Source organism: Pseudochaenichthys georgianus, chromosome 2 (assembly GCF_902827115.2).
Source record: "Pseudochaenichthys georgianus chromosome 2, fPseGeo1.2, whole genome shotgun sequence".
NCBI classification, from domain to species: domain Eukaryota; kingdom Metazoa; phylum Chordata; class Actinopteri; order Perciformes; family Channichthyidae; genus Pseudochaenichthys; species Pseudochaenichthys georgianus.
Genome location: NC_047504.1, coordinates 10,671,911 through 10,695,457, shown reverse-complemented (window position 1 = coordinate 10,695,457; position 23,547 = coordinate 10,671,911). Strand labels below are relative to the sequence as shown.

Genomic DNA, 23,547 nt, shown 5'->3' with positions numbered 1-23,547 from the left:
GTTATTATAATACAGTTTTATGTTTGTATAATTATGAATAAGTTTAGGAAACAACTCACCAAAACCCACACAAGAGTCAAATGTGACGGGGTCGTTGTTGAGGCTTTTTCTTGAGTGCATCTTTTGTTTTTTTGTAATATTTATGGACTTCAATTTGATCCAGTTTTCTAAATGGAAGAGCAAAGAAGACATTCAGATGAATAAATAAAAGAAAGTAGTGCCCAAGTGACCCAGAGGTTTTACCAGCAGATTCAACTCTCCCTGCTCGCTGGACTATGAATACTAAACACTGGAGTGCAGCTCAGAGCAACGATGTGAGAACGGGTGCTACGCTGTTGGAGGTAAATGGGTTTGTAATTAAAAGTGAGAGTAAATCGCTGCACTCTACTTAAAACCCCAAACTCGGTTTTACGACTAATACACTGAAATGAATAATTAAATACCTGCACAGGTAACTTCTGCCCTGTCCTCCACCTTCTTCACCTTCCTTTGCGTCTATTATTCATCAGTTTAAGAGCTCCTGCCTACATGAAAGATAGAAAAATAATCACGATGCTATAAAGGACAAAATGGTGATTTACCGGCATGCATGTCTCCTCTCAAGACACGTCAATTATTAAAGACACATGATGGAAGCTGAGGGATAAGACACTACAAAGAGCAGTGAGTAACTCGTGTCTTCGAGTCAAACCACTTTAGAGACAGAAAGAAAATCAGTGAGTGGATTAAAAAAGTTTTTGTTCCTGTATTTTGAAAATAAAATCCAACAATCTTAACATTAAAGGTGGGGTAGGTAAGTTTCAGAAACCGGCTCGAGATACACTTTTTGTTATATTCCATGGAATGCTCTTAACATCCCGATAGCAATGAATATCTGAAGTGCTTTGACAAAAAATCCATAACAAAATTGCATCTGTAGAAGCCGAAAAGTACAATGGCCTACCTGCCTGTCAGCCTTCCATCGGGGCACAAACTTATCTCGTGCCCTCATTGGTCATGTGCGCGTTCGTGTGTGTTGGAGGAGGGGCTCTGTAAGGAAGTGGCAGATTTTCTCCGGTTGTGTATTTTCAAATTCTAGCGATCTCGAGCCGGTTTCTCAAACTTACCTACCCCACCTTTAAGATTGTAAAAACTACTTTGCAGGTGTGCAAATCTTTGGGGAAAACAGACATATGCTCGTTTTTAAATCTTGAAAAAAGTTTATTTGAATCTTGAGACTTGTTTTAATATTGTGGTTGAGCGTTCAGCATGCAAAACCAAAACATATTGGCACCAAAATTGATATTCATATTTTTTCCTCCTTTTTTTTTTTTTACAGTGCACATTATACAAAAATATAAAGTAGCAAAAGTTCACAGTGTCCAAAAGGCAGTGTTATGTCAAATTCACATCAATCATTTCATTACAGCAGAACGGAGAAGTCCATAAGGATCTTTAAAAAAGTTTTTTAAGTACAAAACACAACCTTTTCTGTCACAGCACAGGGAGAGGATGCAGCCAATATTTCAGCTGAGTAGGCCAAATACATACACACATATTTGTACACTTTATACACACATGTACTGTATTTTGTGTAAGAGTGTGGTTTGTTGACGCTACACAACACCTGAATGCATCACTTGGTATTTACAATTTAGAAACACAATGGGATATATATACATGTCGCAGGATGGAGTGACTTAAATATTAGAAATATGGTCCTGTTTTAGTCGCATATTACTTTAGAGTCAGAATAATTTCCAAGAAGTTTCCTGAAAGTATTTAAGTCGCAAAATATATTTAACATATATGGAGAATAGACATTTGATGTAAACAAATGTACCTGATAAAGTGTTTCTATTAAAGACAACTCTGTTTTCCATGTCTCGGAAATATGAGTGTGACCGACAAAAAATGCCCCAAAATCGATTAAATATGAAACAGTGACATCTGTGAACATACGGAAAATATTTAACAGAAAAGTCAACACATAATTGTTTACAACGTGCAGCACATGCGGTAGTGAGCAGTGTCAGAATTGTCTTCTTCAGTGTCTTTTCCGTTGCTGTTTCTGCTAAATATGAACATTAAAGCAAAAAAAAAAGTCATTTCTTTGCTTCTTCGCTGCATAGGATGAAGAATGGTGATCATTTCAGTTTCAGGTTTTCATCACAGATATCAGTCTTATGTGTCCAGGGTAAATATTGTACATCATTACTGAGTCCTCTGAACCCACCTGCTGAAAATGAGGGAAAGGGAAAATCCCCAAACTAGCAGATGGGTCTCCTCTCAGTCCGGTGAACATCCAGATAAAAAACATCGTCCAGGAAGTCTGGATCCTTCACACAAACAAGGCGGCGAAGTAAGGGAAAGTTCTGTGAGTGTTGGTTTCATTATACACCATTTTTTGAAGAATAGGCAAGAACAAAAAGCCCGCCAGCTTTCATGGCAACAGGAGACTTTGTGAGAGTATTTGAAGAATGTGGAAAACTTAAAGGACACTCAAGGTGCGGTCACATTTGCTATGCATTTAGGTCGAGTCCTGCAGAATGTATTATACTTTATAATGTGATTTAACACCTTTTTTATAGAATATTAAACTACGAGCAGCAACTTATGAGGATTTTGTCTCATGTGACCAAACCTTTGAATGGCTTTCAAGGATTTCCTCCTCCAGCTAGAGTTTAGGAAGAAAAGGAGAAAAAGTGTAATTGGTTTAAATGGTGTACGCTCCAAACCGTATGTTCTTTGCATGTTGGACAGTAGCAACTCGTATTTCTATGAGTGAGGAAACACTTCATGGTGGGGTCTTGTGAGAGTGACAGAGGGGTGCTTTGTGTTCAGAGCCTCCTCTCAGCTGTGCAGGTAGGTCCTGCAGGGCGAGTCTGGGTGGAAGTCGTACTTGCCCAGGCTGGGGGGGTAGTAGGTGGTGGCGAACATGTTGCTGGCGGGCAGCGGGGAGGGGAAATGGTTGCACGTCTCGTCGTTCACGTGGAGATTGTTCTTGTTTAACGTCTGTAGGGTGGAGACACAAGGAGCGAGATGTTACACACCTTTTCAAATCTGTGTATCTGTTATTATCTGGCTACAGAGCTGGAAGAAGTATGTCTGCTTATGCTACTTGTGCCAATTGCCCAACATAATGCAAGTTAGCATCGGGCAGTTTCTATATATATATCCTTTATTAAACCAGGTAAAAGTCTCATTGAGATTAAAATCAATAGAGCAGCATGATCAAAGTTACAACAAATGAACACAAAACAATACAGGCAGACGTCATAAAACACCAATTACATGGCACACTAGTACAGGTATTTGAGTTCAACATGTGAGAAGTAGAAAGTACAGGTATTTGAGTTCAACATGTGAGAAGTAGAAAGTACAGGTATTTGAGTTCAACATGTGAGAAGTAGAAAGTACAGGTATTTGAGTTCAACATGTAAGAAGTAGAAAGTACAGGTATTTGAGTTCAACATGTGAGAAGTAGAAAGTACAGGTATTTGAGTTCAACATGTGAGAAGTAGAAAGTACAGGTATTTGAGTTCAACATGTGAGAAGTAGAAAGTACAGGTATTTGAGTTCAACATGTAAGAAGTAGAAAGTACAGGTATTTGAGTTCAACATGTAAGAAGTAGAAAGTACAGGTATTAGTGTTCAACATGTGAGAAGTAGAAAGTACAGGTATTTGAGTTCAACATGTGAGAAGTAGAAAGTACAGGTATTTGAGTTCAACATGTAAGAAGTAGAAAGTACAGGTATTAGTGTTCAACATGTGAGAAGTAGAAAGTACAGGTATTTGAGTTCAACATGTAAGAAGTAGAAAGTACAGGTATTAGTGTTCAACATGTAAGAAGTAGAAAGTACAGGTATTTGAGTTCAACATGTGAGAAGTAGAAAGTACAGGTATTTGAGTTCAACATGTGAGAAGTAGAAAGTACAGGTATTTGAGTTCAACATGTAAGAAGTAGAAAGTTCAGGTATTTGAGTTCAACATGTAAGAAGTAGAAAGTACAGGTATTTGAGTTCAACATGTAAGAAGTAGAAAGTACAGGTATTTGGGTTCAACATGTAAGAAGTAGAAAGTACAGGTATTTGAGTTCAACATGTAAGAAGTAGAAAGTACAGGTATTTGTGTTCAACATGTAAGAAGTAGAAAGTACAGGTATTTGTATTCAACATGTAAGGAGTAGAAAGTAAAGGTATTTGTGTTCAACATGTGAGAAGTAGAAAGTACAGGTATTTGTGTTCAACATGTGAGAAGTAGAAAGTACAGGTATTTGAGTTCAACATGTGAGAAGTAGAAAGTAAAGGTATTTGTGTTCAACATGTAAGGAGTAGAAAGTAAAGGTATTTGTGTTCAACATGTGAGAAGTAGAAAGTACAGGTATTTGTGTTCAACATGTGAGAAATAGAAAGTAAAAAGTCGTCAGAAAAATAAGTAGTGGAGTAAAGTACTGATACCAGAAAAATGTACTTAAGTACAGTAACAAAGTATTTGTACTCCACTACTTCCCACCTCTGCCTAGAGATATAACTAATCACCCCACCTTGAACTCCATGGGGATGTACTTCTCGTTCTTTGGCGTGGCGTTGCCCTGCTTGTTGTAGGTCAGGTGGTTGGGGGTGCTGGGGTGGATGACGGCGGACTCTGCGGACGCTCGGTTCAGTTGGTAGCAGTAGCTGTAGGCCAGAGCCGAGAGCAACGCCGCCGCAAAGAAACTGGCTGAGCCCACGGCGACTAGCTGGAACAAAGTGAAGGCTGGAGACAGAGGGGAAGAAAGGGAGGATGAGAACAGTTCGTAGGGGACCATGACTACACACTGCAGATCTCTTTGGTAAAACCAGTCGCTTTTAGGGAAACATCTGGCCTGCTGGACTTTGCAACAAAAACTTGGTGTTCAGTGGCAGCAATTTAACTGAAGTGGTATTGATTTACTGTGTGTGTGTGTGTGTGTGTGTGTGTGTGTGTGTGTGTGTGTGTGTGTGTGTGTGTGTGTGTGTGTGTGTGTGTGTGTGTGTGTGTGTGTGTGTGAGAGCTGGGAACAAATTGCTTTTGTGAGTAACTGCTTGACTGTACTCACTTCCACAGCTCTGCTCCTCCTGCCCAGGTAAAATAACTGGAGAGAGACAGAAAGAAATCGATGCAGTGAAGTTTAATCACCGCAGCTCCAAAAGATCAAACAACAGAAATGATTAACAGTTCATTTTTTGTCAATGTGCTCTCCATTAATTCATCTTTTTTTAGTTTCTACACAGAGGGAACAAGCATTTATAGCGTGGGATTAAAGTTTTGAGGGATTGTACAGCTCATATCAGCAGCAGTTTTTAACACTTAGTGGTTTTATTAACAGGAAGAACATGTCCTCACCGGGGACTTCGTGAGGCTGGCAGGGCCGGGCCTGGGTGATGTTCCCCTGGCAGAGACCGCCCTCGAGCCCCTGGTCCTCCCCACAGTGACGGGTACGATGCTGCAGACCCTCGTCACAGTCCCCCCAAACCGTCCACTCACCCCAATCTGAAGAGCAAAGAGAAAAATATCTCTCATCACCGGCTTGTGTGTAAATATATATATATTTTTTTTTTGTTGCTGCTGCTTTACGCTGCTTTACCTTCACAGGTGTGTGTGTTGCAGAGCGCCTCTTCAGTGTGCAGGCCGATGCAGATGTCTCCTCCGCTGGTAGGGGGGGGGTTGCTGCAGGTCCGAGTCCGCTGGTAGTGCCCCCCCCCACAGCTGGCCGAGCACTGGGACCAGGACGACCAGCAGGACCAGGACCCACTCACTGCAACACACACATTATACACTTTATTTATGTAATGTGCACACACACAGACAATGTTGACTTTTGAACGAACATCCATAACATTCATCTGTTTGCAACTTATATATATATCAATATTCCAATTACTTGTATATAGACTATTCTGCACTATTTCTACTATGTTCTATTTTATTATTTGAGTCTACTCTCTTGAATCGGCCCCATACTGTTGCTGTTGTAATACCGTACATTTCTCCGTTGTGGGGAAAATAAAGGAATTCTGATTTTGATTTTGATATTCTGATATTGCATCAACCAGAGTCATGAAGCTTAGCGCAAGTTCAACCAGGAAGACCGTCTTCAGTCATTCATTCACATATTCCCAGCGTACTACTCTCTCTCCTCTCAATCAGCCACTCCCCAGCTAAATCACTTCGCTCTATTCCCACAAGCCTATCATAGTGCAACCCTTTAAATCTGCTCTCTCCCCGCCTGACAGCTGTCCTTTCTTCCAAATCCAGGGTCGAGCTTAAACCACTACTCTTCAGACCTCCAACCTCCTGAATGATATTCCAGCACAACGGGGGCTAATCGCCAAACACCATTACATGCATGGTATTCCCGGCAAGAAATATATATCGTTACATAAAAAAACTGTCCCTCCTGATTGACTTCCGGTTACCTGGGCAGGGCTCGGTGTTACAGTCCTGATACTCCACAGGTGATCCCACGCAGGCGCTGGGGTTGGTCCGGCCCTCTGATGTGGAGCAGCTTCGTTTCCGGGTCCTAAAGCCTCTGGAACACGGCTGAGAACAGCTGGACCACGTTTCCCACAATCCCCAGCGCACACCTTGGGGCTGAGATGGAGTTCGCCCGATAGTCTTCACCAAGTCTTCGACCAGAGCTGGTAACACACAGAAAAAACACATTGTATTTGCTTTATGAGAACCACAAATGCATTTTTTTATTTATTTGGAGTCACATTATATTAAAAGTACAGTTTTGCAAATCATGTATTTTTAGAGACCCGAAAATGACAAATTAAATCCCTTACAAAATTAGTCAAATAAAATATAAACGAAAAAAATACACAGGGGTTGTTTGAAATGACAAATATCTACACATTAAATATATGTTAAAAGCCTAAATCCTTAATGCCTAACATAAGTTTAGCAATCATCAAGAGATGTCACAAAAGAAACATCATATTTACCACTTTGATGTTGATTATGTTTTGACTCAAGGGCCGATATCACATTTTAAATTATTGTTTATTTTTGGATTTGAACATTTCTTTAATGAACAACTTCATAAATTACAGGTTTGACATTGTGTTAAAGGGTAAAAATGGTTTTGATGGTAAAATGCATGATTGTGTAAATCCTCTGGAGTCGTGAGAAAATCTAACATTCAATGAGTTTTACAAACCTCGCCATGCAGACATCCTGTTTTGAAACTTTAATTAGTGAGGTGTAATCTGGGCCATGTTGAAAACCAGTTTTCACCATCCACAAAGAGAAATGATTTACATATAGCTGAGGAGCACTTCCTGAGGCTTTCCATGGGGACAGCTGAGATATTTCAGGATGAGACAAAAACCTAAGATGAAACAATGAAGTTACATTTTCACCTCGTCAGCTTGACCTATTTTGGAGTAAAACCCTCACCTGAGGTGATCTTATAGCTTTGTTGTTGAACAAGAAGGATTGTATAAAAGAGAGACAAGCTGTGTTGTTTTGGGATCTCGTCCACCAGCAGCACTTTTAAACGCCCATGCAGATTCAAGTCCATATACAGACTGGTCTCCAGAGTTACAACAGGCTAACATGTGCTTATAGGATGGTATAATCCCAAAGTAAGTCACAGTATTACTAACTCGGCATCGTTGAAACCCCGGAGTTTTGTGACTTTTGCCGTCTCCTGGAATATGTTTTGAAGTCTTATTTTATATATTAATACATTTATTTTATGTAGGCGCCTTTCAAGGCTCTCAAGGTCGCCGTACAAACACATAAAAAAGATACACAATACATAACACCAGCATAAGAGACATAAACAAGACAATGCAGTATATAACAAATCAAATAAATGAAACAGAGGATGTGTGATGGATCAGGGTGGATATGCGAGTGTGAAGAGATTTGAAAATGGGGAGAGAGTCAGTGTTGCGGATGTCAGGTGGGAGGGAGTTCCAGAGGCGGGGTGCAGAGCGGCTGAAGGCTCTAGACCCCATGGTGGTTAAACGGAAGGGGGGTGCCGTGAGGCGGAGGGAAGCAGAAGATCTGAGAGTGCGGATGGGTGTGTTGATGTGCAGGAGGTCGGAGAGGTACAGAGGAGTGAGGTTATATACATTCTTATTTTGGTCTAGTTTCATTATATTAAATAATGTGTACACACAACATGTATTGCACGTCTGTCATTTTTTTCCCGGGTAATTGTAGGTTTTCTTATTTGTGTTTTTGTGCACAGCAGGGTCTCAGGCCAGAGGGTTTCATACACACTGTAAAGCCACCTGTGACACATGTGCAATGTGTGAAATTGGCTTATATAAATAGAAGTTGATTAGATTTGATGATCCCCGGTTAAAGTGGCCTCAGGCTTTATACCTGCAGCAGGTAATGACCACACCAGCTGTGTTTCCATGGTGATAACCAATAACCCCTGCTGGGAACTGACAAAGGAGGAAAAAACATGGCTCCATTTGAGATTTTCTAACAACAGCAGAGAAAAGTGGTGGAGTTTTAAAGTAGCAGTTTCCTGTTCCCAGTACCAGAGATGACAAAAGTACACACACCCTTTACTCAAGTAGAAGTACACATCCTTTACTCAAGTAGAAGTACACATCCTTTACTCAAGTAGAAGTAAACATCCTTTACTCAAGTAGAAGTAAACATGCTTTACTCAAGTAGAAGTACACATCCTTTACTCAAGTAGAAGTACACATCCTTTACTCAAGTAGAAGTACACATGCTTTACTCAAGTAGAAGTACACATGCTTTACTCAAGTAGAAGTACACATCCTTTACTCAAGTAGAAGTACACATCCTTTACTCAAGTAGAAGTACACATCCTTTACTCAAGTAGAAGTACACATCCTTTACTCAAGTCGAAGTACACATCCTTTACTCAAGTAGAAGTACACATCCTTTACTCAAGTAGAAGTACACATGCTTTACTCAAGTAGAAGTACAGATACTTGTGTTCAAAAATACTCTGAGTGACTAAACTTCTTTACTCAAGTGAAAGTAAAGAACTTTGAAGTGTACTTCAGTAGAAAGTACCCATAACTAGCAGCTGTTTTAAAGAGTACCTGACCTCCCTTTATATCAATAGAACCATAATGTCATTGTTAGCTAATGAATGTTTCCATGCTGAACAACGGCAACATGACAACGTTTCCATTGGTCCCTCTTCTTTAGAGAAGACCAGGAAGTGATGGATACACGGATCGTGTTCCAACCAATAGGCACGCAATGACTCTAAAGAATAATGATCAAGTAAAAAGTCGTCAGAAAAATAAGTAGTGGAGTAAAGTACTGATACCAGAAACATTAAGTACAGTAACAAAGTATTTGTACTCCACTACCTCCCACCTCTGGCCTGTACTCACAGTCCGTCTGGCAGGCTCCGGACCCGTCGTTGGGGCAGAACCGGGTCTCCAGCTTCTTCTTGCCCAGCTGCAGCTGCTGGGGGTCGGGCAGCAGCGCACGGCAGGTGTACCTGAACCTCTGCTCCTGCCGCGCCCCGTCCTGACTCACGTTCACCGGCATCCAGGGGGTCCAGGGGGTGTTACGCCGCACCTCAGGACACGCCTCCAGGTTACAGGCCTTATACTCCTGCACAATAACCATATTGATGTGAAATATATCATACAGTATCCCTTCTGAAAGAACATACATAACATTAATCGGTTTGATTCCAACAGTTTCTATTATATTCTATTTTATTTGTATTACTTGCACTATTTTATCTGTTATATTGTGTTGCACTGTTGGAGGAGCCTGTGACCTCAGATGTTCATTGTCATAGCTACACTGCAGCTGTGTACAAATGACAAGAAAAGCCTTGAAACCTTCACTGATGTGCTTTGTTATCCTTGTAAGTATTATATTGTAGGCACTGGCATTTTTTCATATATCCTTGGTTGGACAAAAACCTCAATGAACAATCATCCTTGTGAAGATCTGGAATTAAGGGGACGGGTGGGGAGGGCGGGATCGGGTGGGATGCAATGCTATTGAATGTATATTTCTTCTGATTTTGAAATCTCAATAAAAACTGTTAAACAATAAAAGCCTTGAAACCTTGAACAACAACAAGAATCTTTTCTTTTGTAAATTAATGTATGAATCATCTCTGCTGGTCACTCTTTCTCCATTCTAAATAGTTCGAGCTTACGAATTTGTCATATTTCTCTACAGTACCATTGAACATCCAGGACAGCTGTTGCCGTTCTCACAGGTTCTGGTTCTGGAGTGGACCCCCCCTCCACACTCAGCGCTGCAGTGAGCCCAGGGGCCCCACGCCGTCCACGACACCGGCAGGGGACACGGCTTCTTCTCATTGCACAGCCTTAAAAACACAAACACTGACGTCATTACTATGCACAGTCGGGATATTTGGGGAATGCACATTAATTAACAGAAGCACTTAAGTCCATCATTTAAATGTTTCAAGATTCAAAGGTTTTATTGTCATATGCATAAAGCTACAGTGTAGAAATGACAATGAAATTATTCTACCATCGCTACCTCCTTGGGAAGTCACTGATGCAGATGTATTGTTTCTCACCTCTCCTCTCGCCCCTGGCCCACACACACTCGCCCCTCGTGTCGAGGCGAGGGGTTGTTGCAGGAGCGCTGCCTGACTTCAAACCCGATCCCACAGCTGCTGCTGCACTGACCCCACGAGGACCAGGGGGTCCAGCCGCCATTCCTGAAGAGCAGAGGGGGAATCTGTGGGCCTTTTGGCAATATCTGACTCAACATCTGACTCAATATCTGACTCAATATCTGATTCAATATCTGACTCAATATCTGACTCAATATCTGACTCAACATCTGACTCAATATCTGACTCAATATCTGACTCAATATCTGACTCAACATCTGACTCAATATCTGACTCAATATCTGACTCAATATCTGACTCAATATCTGACTCAATATCTGACTCAATATCTGACTCAATGTCTGTCTGTCTGTCTGTCTGTCTGTCTCTCTGTCTGTATGTCTCTGTCTGTCTGTCTGTCTGTCTGTCTGTCTGTCTGTCTGATAGCTGAGGGTATCTGATGAAGATGATTCCTTGTTTGATTAGTGTTCATAAAGAGAGACTGCACCTGGAGCAGTTTGCCACCTGGATGGTCGGTCCTTTACACTCGACGCCGCCACACCGGGCCAAAGGTCCGTCACACGAGCGAGACCGACACACACAGCTGCTGACGGATCCCTCGCCATCATCGTGGTTACAAGGCTGCCACGGCGCCCACGTACCAAAACCTCCATCCTGGGTCAGGTTCCTCACCTCCAGAGAGGAGATAGAGGATAGATTAAAGTCACCAATTAATTAACTTTTTAATTATTTTTTAGTTAAAGTAAGTTACAAGACAAGTGCATTTACAAGTAAAGACAAATAACAAATTACAAAATATACATGGAGACAAAAAAAGAAAAGAAAAACTGTGTGTGTGTGTGTGTGTGTGTGTGTGTGTGTGTGTGTGTCTTACTGGGCACTGGGTGATGTTTTGGGTCCACTGGTTCATGTTGGCGCTCCCCTCGATGGTGGTGCAGCGTTTCTGTTTGAGATCCCAGCCGCAGTACGGGTCCCGAGCTTCCAAGCAGTGACTGATATAAGATATATAAAGATAAAAGGTTTTCAACATATAGAAGTAGCACCCACAGACTCATTAAATGCTTGTTATGTAACGTCTGCTGTTAGATTTCTCAAAATAGTTTTTTTGGCTCTTACACTTCACTTGGATAGCTGGAGCAGCGCTCTAACGGGATCTTCACCAGTCTGTCGTCCAGCCCAACAATCAGAGACCTGTCACTGTGGAGGATTTGCAGGCTCTTGATTGGTCCGATCTTCCCCGGGGGGAGGAGCCTGAGTTCCTCCAGGTAGCAGCCTTGGAGACTTTTATTGGATGTGGAGAGAGTCTTCAGGATGGTGCCGTATTCTGATTAAAAATAGACAAGTTATAGGATGAAAATGATCTTTACTAAATGTCTTTATTGGTTTTTTTGCTCACCTGTTCCGATGTACATGACGTGGTAGAGGGTTTCTCGGCCCTGCACGATGTCCACCACTAGCTTGGAGAGGCGCAGGTTGTCCTGAGTGAGCAGAGGGTTGACGGTGAGCGGCTGCACCACGTCGTTCATGAGGTAGAGCCGCTGGGCGTCCTGCAGGCTGCGCTCCGTCAGGTTCCCCCCCGGGCCGCCCTCCTCCAGCGTCCCACACTGAGGGATTAGTGAGACGTGTTTTCAAAACATCATTATTGTGGGGGAGACTTCTGAAGCAATTAGAAACAGGGAGGCACGAGGAGAGCTGGAGCTTTGATGGCAAACACTGACGGTTTATTTGGAGTTAAGGCTGGAGAATTGACGAGACAGGTGGTGTGTCACGAGTTGACACAGCGGCTGCCAAACCAATTCTGAAGAACCCTTCTGCAGCTCGACGTTTTAACTAGTTCGGAGTGTAATAATCAACATTCTTCATCAGCGAGACTAAAGCAATATGGATCCTGAATCTAACTAGAGCTCTCGTCCATAGGAAAGAACGTACGCCAAGGAACCTACGTCCCTAAACAGTAATCTACCTCATGGCGGCTCGTGCTCTGTCACAGACTGGCAACAACAATGCACCCAAGCTGCTCCCCCTTAAGAGAGATAGCAGCAATACCCAAGGCCGTAGACCTTCCGTGGGAAAAGAGACAGTGAGAAGAGAAAACGATGAATGTTGAATACCTAAGCAAATTATTCCCTAAAAAGGATGAGTCTGCAGGTTTCGCCTGAACAAAACCCTCCTGCTTATATAACGGATTAGTCTGTTTCCAACCTAGGAGCACGAGCTGCAAAATACCTTTGTGAAGGTCAGAGGTGGAAGAAGTATTCCAATGTTGTACTTAAGTAAAAGTAGAAGTACCTAAATGTAGGGATACTCTGTTATAAGTAAAAGTCCTAGGATGGAGCTGAGCTATTCTCACCAAAATATAGCCTACTCTCTATTTTCACACAGCAAGATAAAATGCCACTATTTCTTGGAGGGAAGGCTCACATTTGTACAGCTATCAACACCACATTGTCAGAGAAAAATGCACATGTGGATCCAGGTTGTTTAAATATGTGAGTTACCTGAAAGTTGGGTATGGGGTTTGGGGTTGAGAGCCAGGCGGTGCGGGGGTTCTCCTGGTAACGAAACGGCCCGTTGAAGGCCTGAGTGACGGCGCTCAGGTTGAAGGCGCACACGGCAGAAGCTGATATGCTGTTCCTAAAGCGGAGAAGAGGGGGATTCAGTGTGTAAAAAACCTATATTATGTTTTTATAATCCCAGATGACTCACACATTGGTGGTGAAGATGCCGTAGATCAGGTCCTGCTCGGGGAGGTAGAAGGTGCTCTGCAGCTCGTTGTAGTAAAACGGGATTTCTCCAGAGCGAGAGCAGTTGAGTCGGGCTTTCATGAAGGTGGTCCACGTGTCCTCTAACAGGAAACGACCCCCCATGTCGTTCTTACAGACCCGAGCCACGCGAGAAAACACGACCTTCCCACAGTCGTTCTCCACCGCTGTTTCTCTCAGGAAGAAATAGGTGAACCGACCGATCTCATAAACCGACACGAAGTGAGGCTCTGAAACACACAAGAGAGGAGGGGGAAAGGATGTAGTCCAGCAGTTAAAAAGTACACATCCTTCACTCTAGTAGAGGTACAGATAATCGTGTTTGAACATACTCTGGTAAAAGTTGAAGTACTGAATTCTTTACTCAAGTAAAAATACAGAAGTATGGGCTTTGAAATGTACTTAAGTTAAAAGTATGCATAACTAGCAACTGTTTTATTGAACATCTCGCTCATATGGGTGATTAGGAATGTCTCTGTTTTCAGTCGTGTCGAACTTCACCTGTATCTACATCTTCATACAGGTATTTAGGAAAGAGTACAAGTAAAAGGTTGTCAGAAAAATAAATAGTGGAGTAAAGTACTGATACCAGAATAAGTACAATGCAATAACAAAGTATTTGTACGTCACTACTTCCCACCTCCGTGTCTAATTAGTTAAAATAAGATACGATAATACTTTAATGGTCAGATCAACTCTGAAATGTGACTTGCATAACAGCAGCTCCATGTGTAACAACATCAACATAGCCAGATATCAAGACGTGAAAAACAAACAACAAACATTTAACATAACAGCACGATCACTGAGATCAGGACATATCAGTTTTTTACCGTTGAGCCATTTGGAGTTGTACTGAGCGCTGCGTAGAGGCGGCATGTTCCCGAGGCTCCTGTAGATGACGGGGTCGCGTCCCGAGAAGTCGATCACCGTGGCGGCGTACAGCTCGCCTCGCTCCGTCACCATGGCGGTGGAGTTGTGCCGCGGGTCGTACGGACACCGGGCGACACCGTTCACCGTGTCCAACACCACACTGACGTTACCCACCTGACAGAGGAGGTAACACGGGGGTAAACACAATGACTGCACAATGGGTTTTCCCACCTCCATGCAGCAGTTGGTTTGCAATGATGTCCCTACAGTCGAGATAACAACTCGCAAAAGGCTTTACATGTTCTGATCCTGCGGTGATGGAGCTGTAAATAGTATTTGTATTCCATGCTTTTAATCTTTTGTACCAACCTGCCTGGTCATGCAGACGGGGGTGAAAGCATTAGTGCCGCAGGTGAAGAGCGTCATCCCGCTGATCAACAAAACCCGGACGTAGTTCTGACACTCCTCCTGCAGAAAGACACACACCACGATTAGTCATCAATAAAAATGGACACATTCTGAATAAAGACTTCTGTATTACAAGACACACAACACACACCTCTGATTTCCCTTTGCTCTGACATGAGCGCTTTGTGTCTTCATCCGGTGCCCATTCTGTCGCCTGAGGGACACAAATAAATTCATATTTTGCACATCTTTCGGGAGCAAGACAATCAATATTACGAACACATACTGTCGGACAAGCTGGTGTTACCTGGATGAGCGAGACGTTGCTCAAACTCAGTGTGAAGAGGAAGTTTCTGTAAAAAGAGATTTCATATTAGAGGTGAAGCACAAACACTGCAAAGGAAATTATAAGCTAGTTTAAGCAATGTATGGTCAAATGTCATCATGAAAATATATTTTACAACGTTGTTTAATAGCAACATATGATGACGTGATGCTGTTAAAGTTTAGAGTAGTTTTCTGCAAGAAATTGTGGAACTGGCTCCTAATTTATATCAGAAGAACAGAAAGTCTACACATAAACACGTTTCTTTTTGTAGCACTGGGTTTGTCTTATTTAAAGCTAATATACTTTTTGCACGAATATAATGTGATGTGTCACCTGGCTCCCACAATCAGCTGGTTCCTGCTCAGGTCCACAGCCAGCTGGGAGTAATCCTTCACTCCTGGATGGGAGAACTCGAACATCCACGGCCTCAGCGCTGCACGGAGAAAACGCATCAGGACGAGGAGACATTTCCTGAAGTGCGTGGGAACTTTTCTCCACCAAATGGTACCTGGCTCACAGCCTCATGTAAGCCCTCAGGGTTTTTACTGATGTGTCACATTTCCCTCCTGTGAACAGTGGCGGCTGGCGGAAAATATTTTTGGTGGGGCTATGGAAATAGGGACCAAACCGTACTAGGGCGAACATACGAACATTATCTGTGTGTGTGTGTGTGTGTGTGTGTGTGTGTGTGTGTGTGTGTGTGTGTGTGTGTGTGTGTGTGTGTGTGTGTGTGTGTGTGTGTGTGTGTGTGTGTGTGTGTGTGTGCTTTAGCTGGCGCGCCCCCCCCCCCCCCCCCAAATGCAGACACTCACTATGACTCGCGCATGCACGGTTGTGGCATGACCACCAAAACAGAAAGATATGGACACAAGATGTGTGCAACTGTATTTAGTATCCCATTTTAACATGATTCAAGTGAGGGGGGAACCTCACCTCCTCTAGGGGGGTCCGGGGCATGCTCCCCCGGGAAGACTTTTTCTTTTAAATATTTAAGTTAAAAGCATCAATCTGGTGCACTTTGAGAGCAACATTAAGAGATCTATGGAAACATCTCAACACCCAGATGAAACAGAACTGGAAGCAGATTTTCTTTTTCTTTATGGATATTTTACAAATCACTCCCCTTTTAAACTGTATTCTTGTTTATTAACAACTTTTTTGTACTGTCAGTATTTTATACCTGTTTTTCATTTATTCTCTTATTTTTTTATAACTATAATAATAAAGGTGTGCCTTTACCTCACTGAGCTGAGGTTATCAGAGCCTCTCAGTCTTTCAGGAGAGAGCTCTCTAAAGCTCTCCCCCCGCGGCCGCTTACACAATAAATGCAATGTTAATAAAAGCACACAGAAGCTGCATACATTTTTTTGGGAGTTTGATTTATTTTAAATGAACACAAATACAACATTAAAACCTATAATTGCACACTAAAACCATTATTTTTAAAAAAAGAACAATTTCACATAAACCTCTGGTTTTTACTGGGGCTGGGGCAGTTCAACTTGATTTTTTGGGGGGGGTGTGCCATAGTTTATGGGCGCTGTACGCAATATAGGCGTAGTTCTGTTAGTATAAGATAATAAGATGTACTCTGTTGATCCAAAATCGGGAAATTGTGTTCTTATGAAATTAAAAAAAATTTTTTTTTTAATTTCTAACTTTTTTTTTTTTTTTTTTTTTTTGGCGCCCCCTATGGGTTGATGCGCCCTTAGCATTCGCCTATACTGCCTATGCCGAGGGCCGGCCCTGTGTGTGTGTGTGTGTGTGTGTGTGTGTGTGTGTGTGTGTGTGTGTGTGTGTGTGTGTGTGTGTGTGTGTGTGTGTGTGTGTGTGTGTGTGTGTGTGTGTGTGTGTGTGTGTGTGTGTGTGTGTGTGTGTGTGTGTCATACTTGCCAACCGACTCGCGTCTCTTTAGCAGCGCGCGCAACTCAAAGTTTGAGAGGGTGAGGAAGATGAACACTGAACAAGAATCGACAACTCCACCCTCTGCTAACTCCTTTCCTCTAAAACACAGGTCCAGCCCACACACAGGCTCCATGGTGCCACAGGCATTGCCCTACAACTACAATAAGCATGTCAATGTTAATCTACAGCTCCGGCGATCCACTTGCACCGCAGTCTCCACCTGCAGACAACTACTGTAGCGTCACCTTGGATACGAGTCCAAACAACTCACAGACACACAGGCCAGGGCGCTGACAGGGCGCCCTTTGAGCATCAGATCTGACGACGCTGATTGGCTGATATTATGTTTCGGCGGCATAGTTTACAGATAGCAACAGTCAGCTTGTTGGCTGCGGCTGCTCTGGCTGAGGGCTCCTTTCTACCGCCCGGACGAGAGAGGGTAACGATACACGCTGCGGCCAGCCAGGAAACATGTGACTTATCAGTAACTTTAGACAGCGTAAAACAATTTTAAACGAGATTTTATTGTAGATTATACATTTGACTGATGCCAACTATATAATATTTACCTTGTTCATTAAAAAAAAAAATATATATATTTTTTTTAATTTATTTTTAATGACAATCAAACATGTGGGAAGAGGGGGGGCCGGCGACCCTAGTACCCCTATGGGCCGGCCGCCACTGCCTGTGAATCACCTGATCCTGCAGCCTTTCATCTCAGTAAAAGTCTTTACTCACCGAGAATACAGAGAAGATTTGGTTTTTTTAATAGGCCGAAGAAAATATTAGAGTGTTAGGAAGTCTTGTGGCAAATATGAATCAAGCTGAGACATTGAAGAGATGTGATTAACTATTCATGGGTGAGTCGAGGTGGATATTGATATTTGTTCAGTTGCACTTACTCCTCTTAATGAGATGTGTATTCGATGTTTAATTTGATTCACAGGTATTCTAAAAGGAGCAAATAGTCCAATGTCCTTAGTTTGACTCCTCCATTTGTATCGATTTTGTTCCGACTGCTGCTATAAAACAAAGCTAGTTAAAGATACACAAATATAGACAACCTTTTAGTTGGATATCTGATGTGAAAGCCAAGACTGTTGCCTTGTGTTGCTATAACTGTGGATAGAAGTGAAGGGAGGAAAGCGCTTAGTATAAGTCCAGTTAAAGCAGATGTATCCTGATGCGCTGACCTTGGTGAGAGACGACAGGATGCTCCTTCCTGCTGCACTCCGCTGGCTTCACGTTGGGCTGCTGGCACAGACAGACGGACGCACAGACGACCAGCAGCAGGCCACAGGGGGAGAGGGACCGCACCCCCCACCCTGACTCACCCATAGCTACAACCACATCCAGTCTTCTTTCAGGTCCTCAGGAAACACCTGATGGAGCACAGGAGATATCGGTTAAAACAATCCCGACATTGTGGGATCATTTCAGTCTACTGTGCTCTAGAGGAAGGTTATGGTATAAAAAGCAGTGTGTATAACATCATGGTTCTTTAAAATACTCAAAAGGTTATATCAACCGATGCCTCTATAAATAAGTCTACAACCCATACAAACAACGTAAACACCAGCAGTAAATACGAATATCCATAAACAGTATTTTGCACTTCTTCACATACTTCCTCGCTCGTCCATCCATCTAAATTCGTTGTGTGTGCCCCCCAGAGGAGGCTCTGTCCGTCTGCTCTCGGTGTCAGCAGGACTCGGTCATGGCTAATTCGCCTCAAAAGGCCGAGCCGACAATCTCTCTAATGCAGGCTCTCAGACAGAGGGTGCCATCACCAGAGATCTGTGTGACTGCGGAGAGCTTTTCAGAATCGGGGCTGAACCGTGAGCCCCATGAAGAGTCTTTGTGTCCACATCAAAACCCATTTATGTACATTAAATCTGACGGTGATGATGACAGTAGGCTCGGGGGTCATAGAAAAGCCCCTTTTTACACCCTGGGTTCATTTATTTTTACAGCATTTGGTCAAACAACCTGTAGTAGAAAGCTGAGAAAGCAATCGCTCAATGACGCCAAATAACTCCAACAGGTAAAAGACAGCTCTTTTCACCACTGTGCGAACACACTGACATCCAGGACAACAGGAGGATGCCTACTTTACTGATAAAGCATTACACAATATTAGATACAAACATGCCAGGTCAGTTTTTTCAGAGGACATTTGCTTTTTCAAATCTGAAAGGGGGAACTTTGTTCATATAAAAGTCTCTTATTATCAGATTAACTTGTTTAAAGCATAACACACCCACCACATACTCTATTTTAAACGTATTGCACCATTTATTGCATAAAAACAAGTCATCCTGAACTTCAGTTGAGCAGATTTGTCTAGCTTCTCCCGCTCTCCTTTCCCCCTCAGACTGGTTCCCCTGCAGAACGGAGGCGCTGAATGTCTGCCTGTCTGAGTGTTTGTGCAGGCAGAGGTTTCTCAACCTGCTGGGTCTGACATTGCTGCTTAATGAGGCGACAGCAGCGAGCCTCCACCGCTGGCCTCGCCTTTGTTATGTGTCAGCGCTCGTCTCACGGTGCAAAGGCTGGCCAGCGAGAGGCCTGGTGCTCTGGGACTTTTTATTAAGTACAATGAGCCGGGGGCAGCACCACATGTCACTCAGATTCTCCAGGGGGCAGGAGGAAATGTTCAGATGCAGATTCTCACGTTGGATTTCAATGACTTCCAAAGATTTAAAGGCCTTCTTATAGCGTAGTTTTTGCAATGAAAATCTCAAAAAGTGCCAGAATCCTCCAACAATGCAGCATACGATACACTTAACGTAAAATTAAAAGACAAAAAATAGTGTAATATGATCGTGCAGTGGACAAAATGGTTTGAGTAAGTTGCAGGAATATGAACATTGTGTCCATATAAACAAAAACAAGACAAAAAAAGCATGTAATGTAGGGTAGAATAAATAGTGTTTACTGTATTAATATATAAATATGTGGACATAAACACTGCAAATACATGTACCCCTAACTCTGCTAGGGTTTTCAGCATTTAAGAATCAAGATAAAGCCGAGATTTTCCTGATTTTGGAGCAAAACCCGTCGGAAAAGTAGACGGGAAAACATCTAAGCCTGTGTTCCTGGAACCATGTCAGAACATTCATTCATTCATGTCGCTGGCCGTGTTGGAAAAACACCATTAAGCTTTAACAACCTGCGAGGAGATTAGACATACAGAGTGGCTGATTCATGTGACTGTGTGTTTTGGACTGTGGGAGGAAAAGCACAGGAAAACGGAGCGAACATGTGACCTGCACACAGAGCAGGATGTTAACCCTCTTACAGCCACCGTGCAGAAAGTTTCACTGAGTCAATAAAGCAGAAGTTATGACATGTTTAGTTTAGCAGTTGTGTTTGCCTTGTGATTAATCTGCCTCACTAGTGTGTGTCATTACTCACAGGGGGCACTTGAAGTCGCTCAGAGATACACAGAAAGAAATAAGGTGCTGAAAGTTTGTTACACTTTTAGATTACTCTAAAATTAAACATCTTTTGGGGGTTTTCCCTTTCCTGCAGTGTGTTATATAGGTTTGTGTGCATGTAAATCAGGGGTGTCAAACTCAATTTCATCACGGGCCACATTGGCATTATGGTTGCACTCAGAGGGCCGGTTGTAACTTTAAGACTATATAAAAATACATATATAAATATTTGATATATATAAAATAATGTATTATATTACATTATTGGCTCTGCATTGGATTAATAATTACATAATTAACTACATCTGAAAGCAGAAGTCTAGGGAAAATAACCGCAAGTCTCTTCAGTGTGCATGTCACTAAATTATTTTAAAAGAAAAGTCAAATTCTGGGGGAAAAGAAAAGTCAAAATCCAAAAAAAGAAGTGAAATTCTAAGAAAAAAGTCAATTTAGAGATGCATTGTGGGACATGTAGTTTATGGGCAACGTGCTCCTGTAAATCGGCATGTAAACATATAATAAACATATTATATTCTTTGCAAGTTCTTGTGGGGCCACATGAAATGAAGTCACGGGCCGGATGTGGCCCCGGGCCTTGAGTTTGACACCCCTGATGTAAATGGTCTGCAGAGGCTAAAATCCACAAGTTATTATGATATATACAGTACATAAACAATTATGAAACCTAGAAATTAGCATAATAGGGTGCCATTTAATTCTACTATTAGGATTGCATTAGTTATAAACAGATAAATGCCACACTACACTCTCCTGGAGCCTCCTGGAGCAATGGTAACAATGCCTTCTTTTAATTGTCTTCTGGAAAATAGAGAACCCACTCACACTCAAAGTGAGTTGTGTTGGCCAAAGCGAGGATTATAAAGTGCCTTCATGTCATCAATTGTGTCCCGACTCTGCAGAAGTGTCTGTTTTCCATCACTTCTGCAGACTCACTGCTAACTTTAAAGCCTATGCCCATACATAGATAGTTTACCGTCTCTCTTTCTTCACTTTGACATTTATCACTTGCATGTGATTTGTTGCAGGGGCGTCAGTTAAAGAAACCGTGAGCCCTGTATAGCAGAACTATTCCTGCTATGCATATCCATCAAATGGCCCTCTCTGCAGAAATATACAGTTTAATAGAATGTTTTTATCGTTTCTCACAAGCGTTCTTCTTCAAATTCAACTTTTTATTACACTTTTTACACTTTAGAGCTGGGATAGCAAAGTGTTTTTGTTGTGTGACTGCATGCAATCTTAAGATTTTAAAGCATGCTTACAGAATAAAAGCAACACGGAATTTGAGTCTTTTTTTTGTGAGGCTCCCTTTTTCTATTTCAAGAACTTTCTATTCAAGCACTCTTGGCTTTGTCTTCTGACGAACTGAAGAACGTTGCAGTCTTTCAGGAGCCAAAGCGATGGCCCTCCCACGGTGAGTGTGTCACTCCGATACCTTTAACCCACACTGCTTATTTATGAATGAGCTGATTGGATGGAGAGTAAAGCATGGATGAAGCTCTTTTGTGACCATGTGACCACTGAGCTACAGGGCAGCCACACTGACACGGTGAAGGTGCTGCTTCTCCTTCTGTCACGATCAGTCGTTTCATACAAAACAGCTTTTATAGCAAGTCGTGATCTGACAACAATAGGTGCACAAAGCCCTGGAAAGCGCTTAATAACACGTCCAGCGGGATTACACCGGCTACAAACTGCGCACGCTGAGCCTCTGGTGTACGTGTTAAGTGAGCGGCGTTAAAATCCAGACAAATCCTCTTTGCCGAGGTGATATATGACCGGGAAATTAATCACACGTAATTATTCCCTCATTCAGACGCATTGTAATGTGTTCCTCCATGGCACCCAGAATAAAAGCAGGGGGTCCAGCGGTTGACCTTTATATATCAGCCTCTTGTCTAAACTCTCGTGTACTTGGACTTCATCCAACAATCATTAAAGAAACAGTGAACCCCCTCCCCCCCCCCCTTCCTGTCTCCTACTCTGAAGAACCTTGGATTCCTTTCTCCACTTCCTCCTTAAATAACTCACACAACAACAACTTCGACTAAAATCTCCGTAGCAGCAGCTCCTGCTTTCACCTTTAAAGTATTAATATTAACGCAGTCATTTCATTCAGGGCAAACGGACACTGAGAGGGCATCCAATGTCTTTCCATCAAAATATTCAGAGAGGACCATTTCCGAGGCAGTGTTCTCAGCTCCTTCCTACCGGGGTGAATGGCCTCTCTGTGCGACCTGCCAACTATCTGCCAATGGCCGCTCTCTTTTACAAGTGAATAGACTGAGTTTAGACACAGTTAAAAAGACACACTAACGTGCCATGGCTGCGCCACAATGGCCGCTCGGGTAATTTGCCAAACCTAATGATGCCGGTTTGGCCCCGGCCAGAGGAGGTAGAGAGCAGGAATCCTAAAGAGGCATGCAGCTGCAGAAATCCCTCTCCTCCTATCTCCTGCTCTCATCTCGTCTCCCTCTGCTCTCTTATCATCAGCTGCATCTATTCTGCTTTCTGCACGGAGACACAACGGGGGCGAAGAAGCAAATGCATGGCTTCTGCACTCCCTGAAAACTAGGGCGATATTAAATACAACAACTTGCAATTAGCTTAGCTTGTTTCGTTTGAGCTCTGCCCCCAAGTGGACACCAAATTCAAGCTGCATTCATCACAACACTGATGTAAAATTCTGAGTCAAATAATGTTTCTCCTAAAACTTGAATGAACAATACTCATCGTTAATTAATAAGGTTTAAAATAGGTTTGAATATCTTTGGGTTTTGGACGAACAGAAGAAGACATTTAACCTTGGACACTAAGAAATCAGACAACAGCTGACTGCACTCTGATCTTAAACCGATGCTTGCTTTCCTGCACAGAGCCTACACACCGTATACTGTCATCACACGACTGATGCGCCATGTTTAGGTCATGTGATGACAACTGAGACATCTCCATGACAACTATGCAAACTCCATATGGCGAGAAAGGCCAATATAAGTTCAAAAATGTTCCCAAGGCTGATAAATGTCACATCTGAGAGGCTTTAAAAACAGTAAACATAATAAGCTTCACAAATGTTGTTTGATGCATCGCACATTTTTTTAATTAATAAGCTATTCATATTTAAATGTGTGTTTTTTTAACAGCTGTGATCCCAATCTCTCCTCACATTTATTAAAAGTGTCTTCAAGTGTATTTTCTGCTCAGTAGTTCAATGA

General features: G+C 42.5%; 1 protein-coding gene across 2 annotated transcripts in view; it reads right to left on the bottom strand.

Moving 5' to 3' along the window:
- Positions 1-1,216: 1,216 nt before the first annotated feature.
- LOC117460246 (semaphorin-5B-like) overlaps positions 1,217-23,547 on the bottom strand; it is a 48,326-nt gene continuing 25,995 nt past the window's right edge. For both annotated transcript variants that reach the window (XM_034101538.1, XM_034101546.1), the window contains 21 exons: positions 18,062-18,250; positions 15,294-15,393; positions 14,940-14,985; positions 14,784-14,846; positions 14,594-14,692; positions 14,185-14,398; positions 13,296-13,581; positions 13,088-13,223; positions 11,986-12,193; positions 11,706-11,913; positions 11,464-11,581; positions 11,077-11,261; positions 10,530-10,673; positions 10,163-10,310; positions 9,349-9,574; positions 6,421-6,642; positions 5,589-5,759; positions 5,348-5,494; positions 5,061-5,096; positions 4,527-4,738; positions 1,217-2,994 (listed from right to left, as the gene is read on the bottom strand). In XM_034101538.1, the coding sequence (XP_033957429.1) occupies positions 2,833-2,994; positions 4,527-4,738; positions 5,061-5,096; positions 5,348-5,494; positions 5,589-5,759; positions 6,421-6,642; positions 9,349-9,574; positions 10,163-10,310; positions 10,530-10,673; positions 11,077-11,261; positions 11,464-11,581; positions 11,706-11,913; positions 11,986-12,193; positions 13,088-13,223; positions 13,296-13,581; positions 14,185-14,398; positions 14,594-14,692; positions 14,784-14,846; positions 14,940-14,985; positions 15,294-15,393; positions 18,062-18,206 (3,276 nt within the window). In that variant the 5' untranslated portion in view covers positions 18,207-18,250 and the 3' untranslated portion in view covers positions 1,217-2,832. The remainder of the gene's footprint in view (positions 2,995-4,526; positions 4,739-5,060; positions 5,097-5,347; positions 5,495-5,588; positions 5,760-6,420; positions 6,643-9,348; positions 9,575-10,162; positions 10,311-10,529; positions 10,674-11,076; positions 11,262-11,463; positions 11,582-11,705; positions 11,914-11,985; positions 12,194-13,087; positions 13,224-13,295; positions 13,582-14,184; positions 14,399-14,593; positions 14,693-14,783; positions 14,847-14,939; positions 14,986-15,293; positions 15,394-18,061; positions 18,251-23,547) is intronic.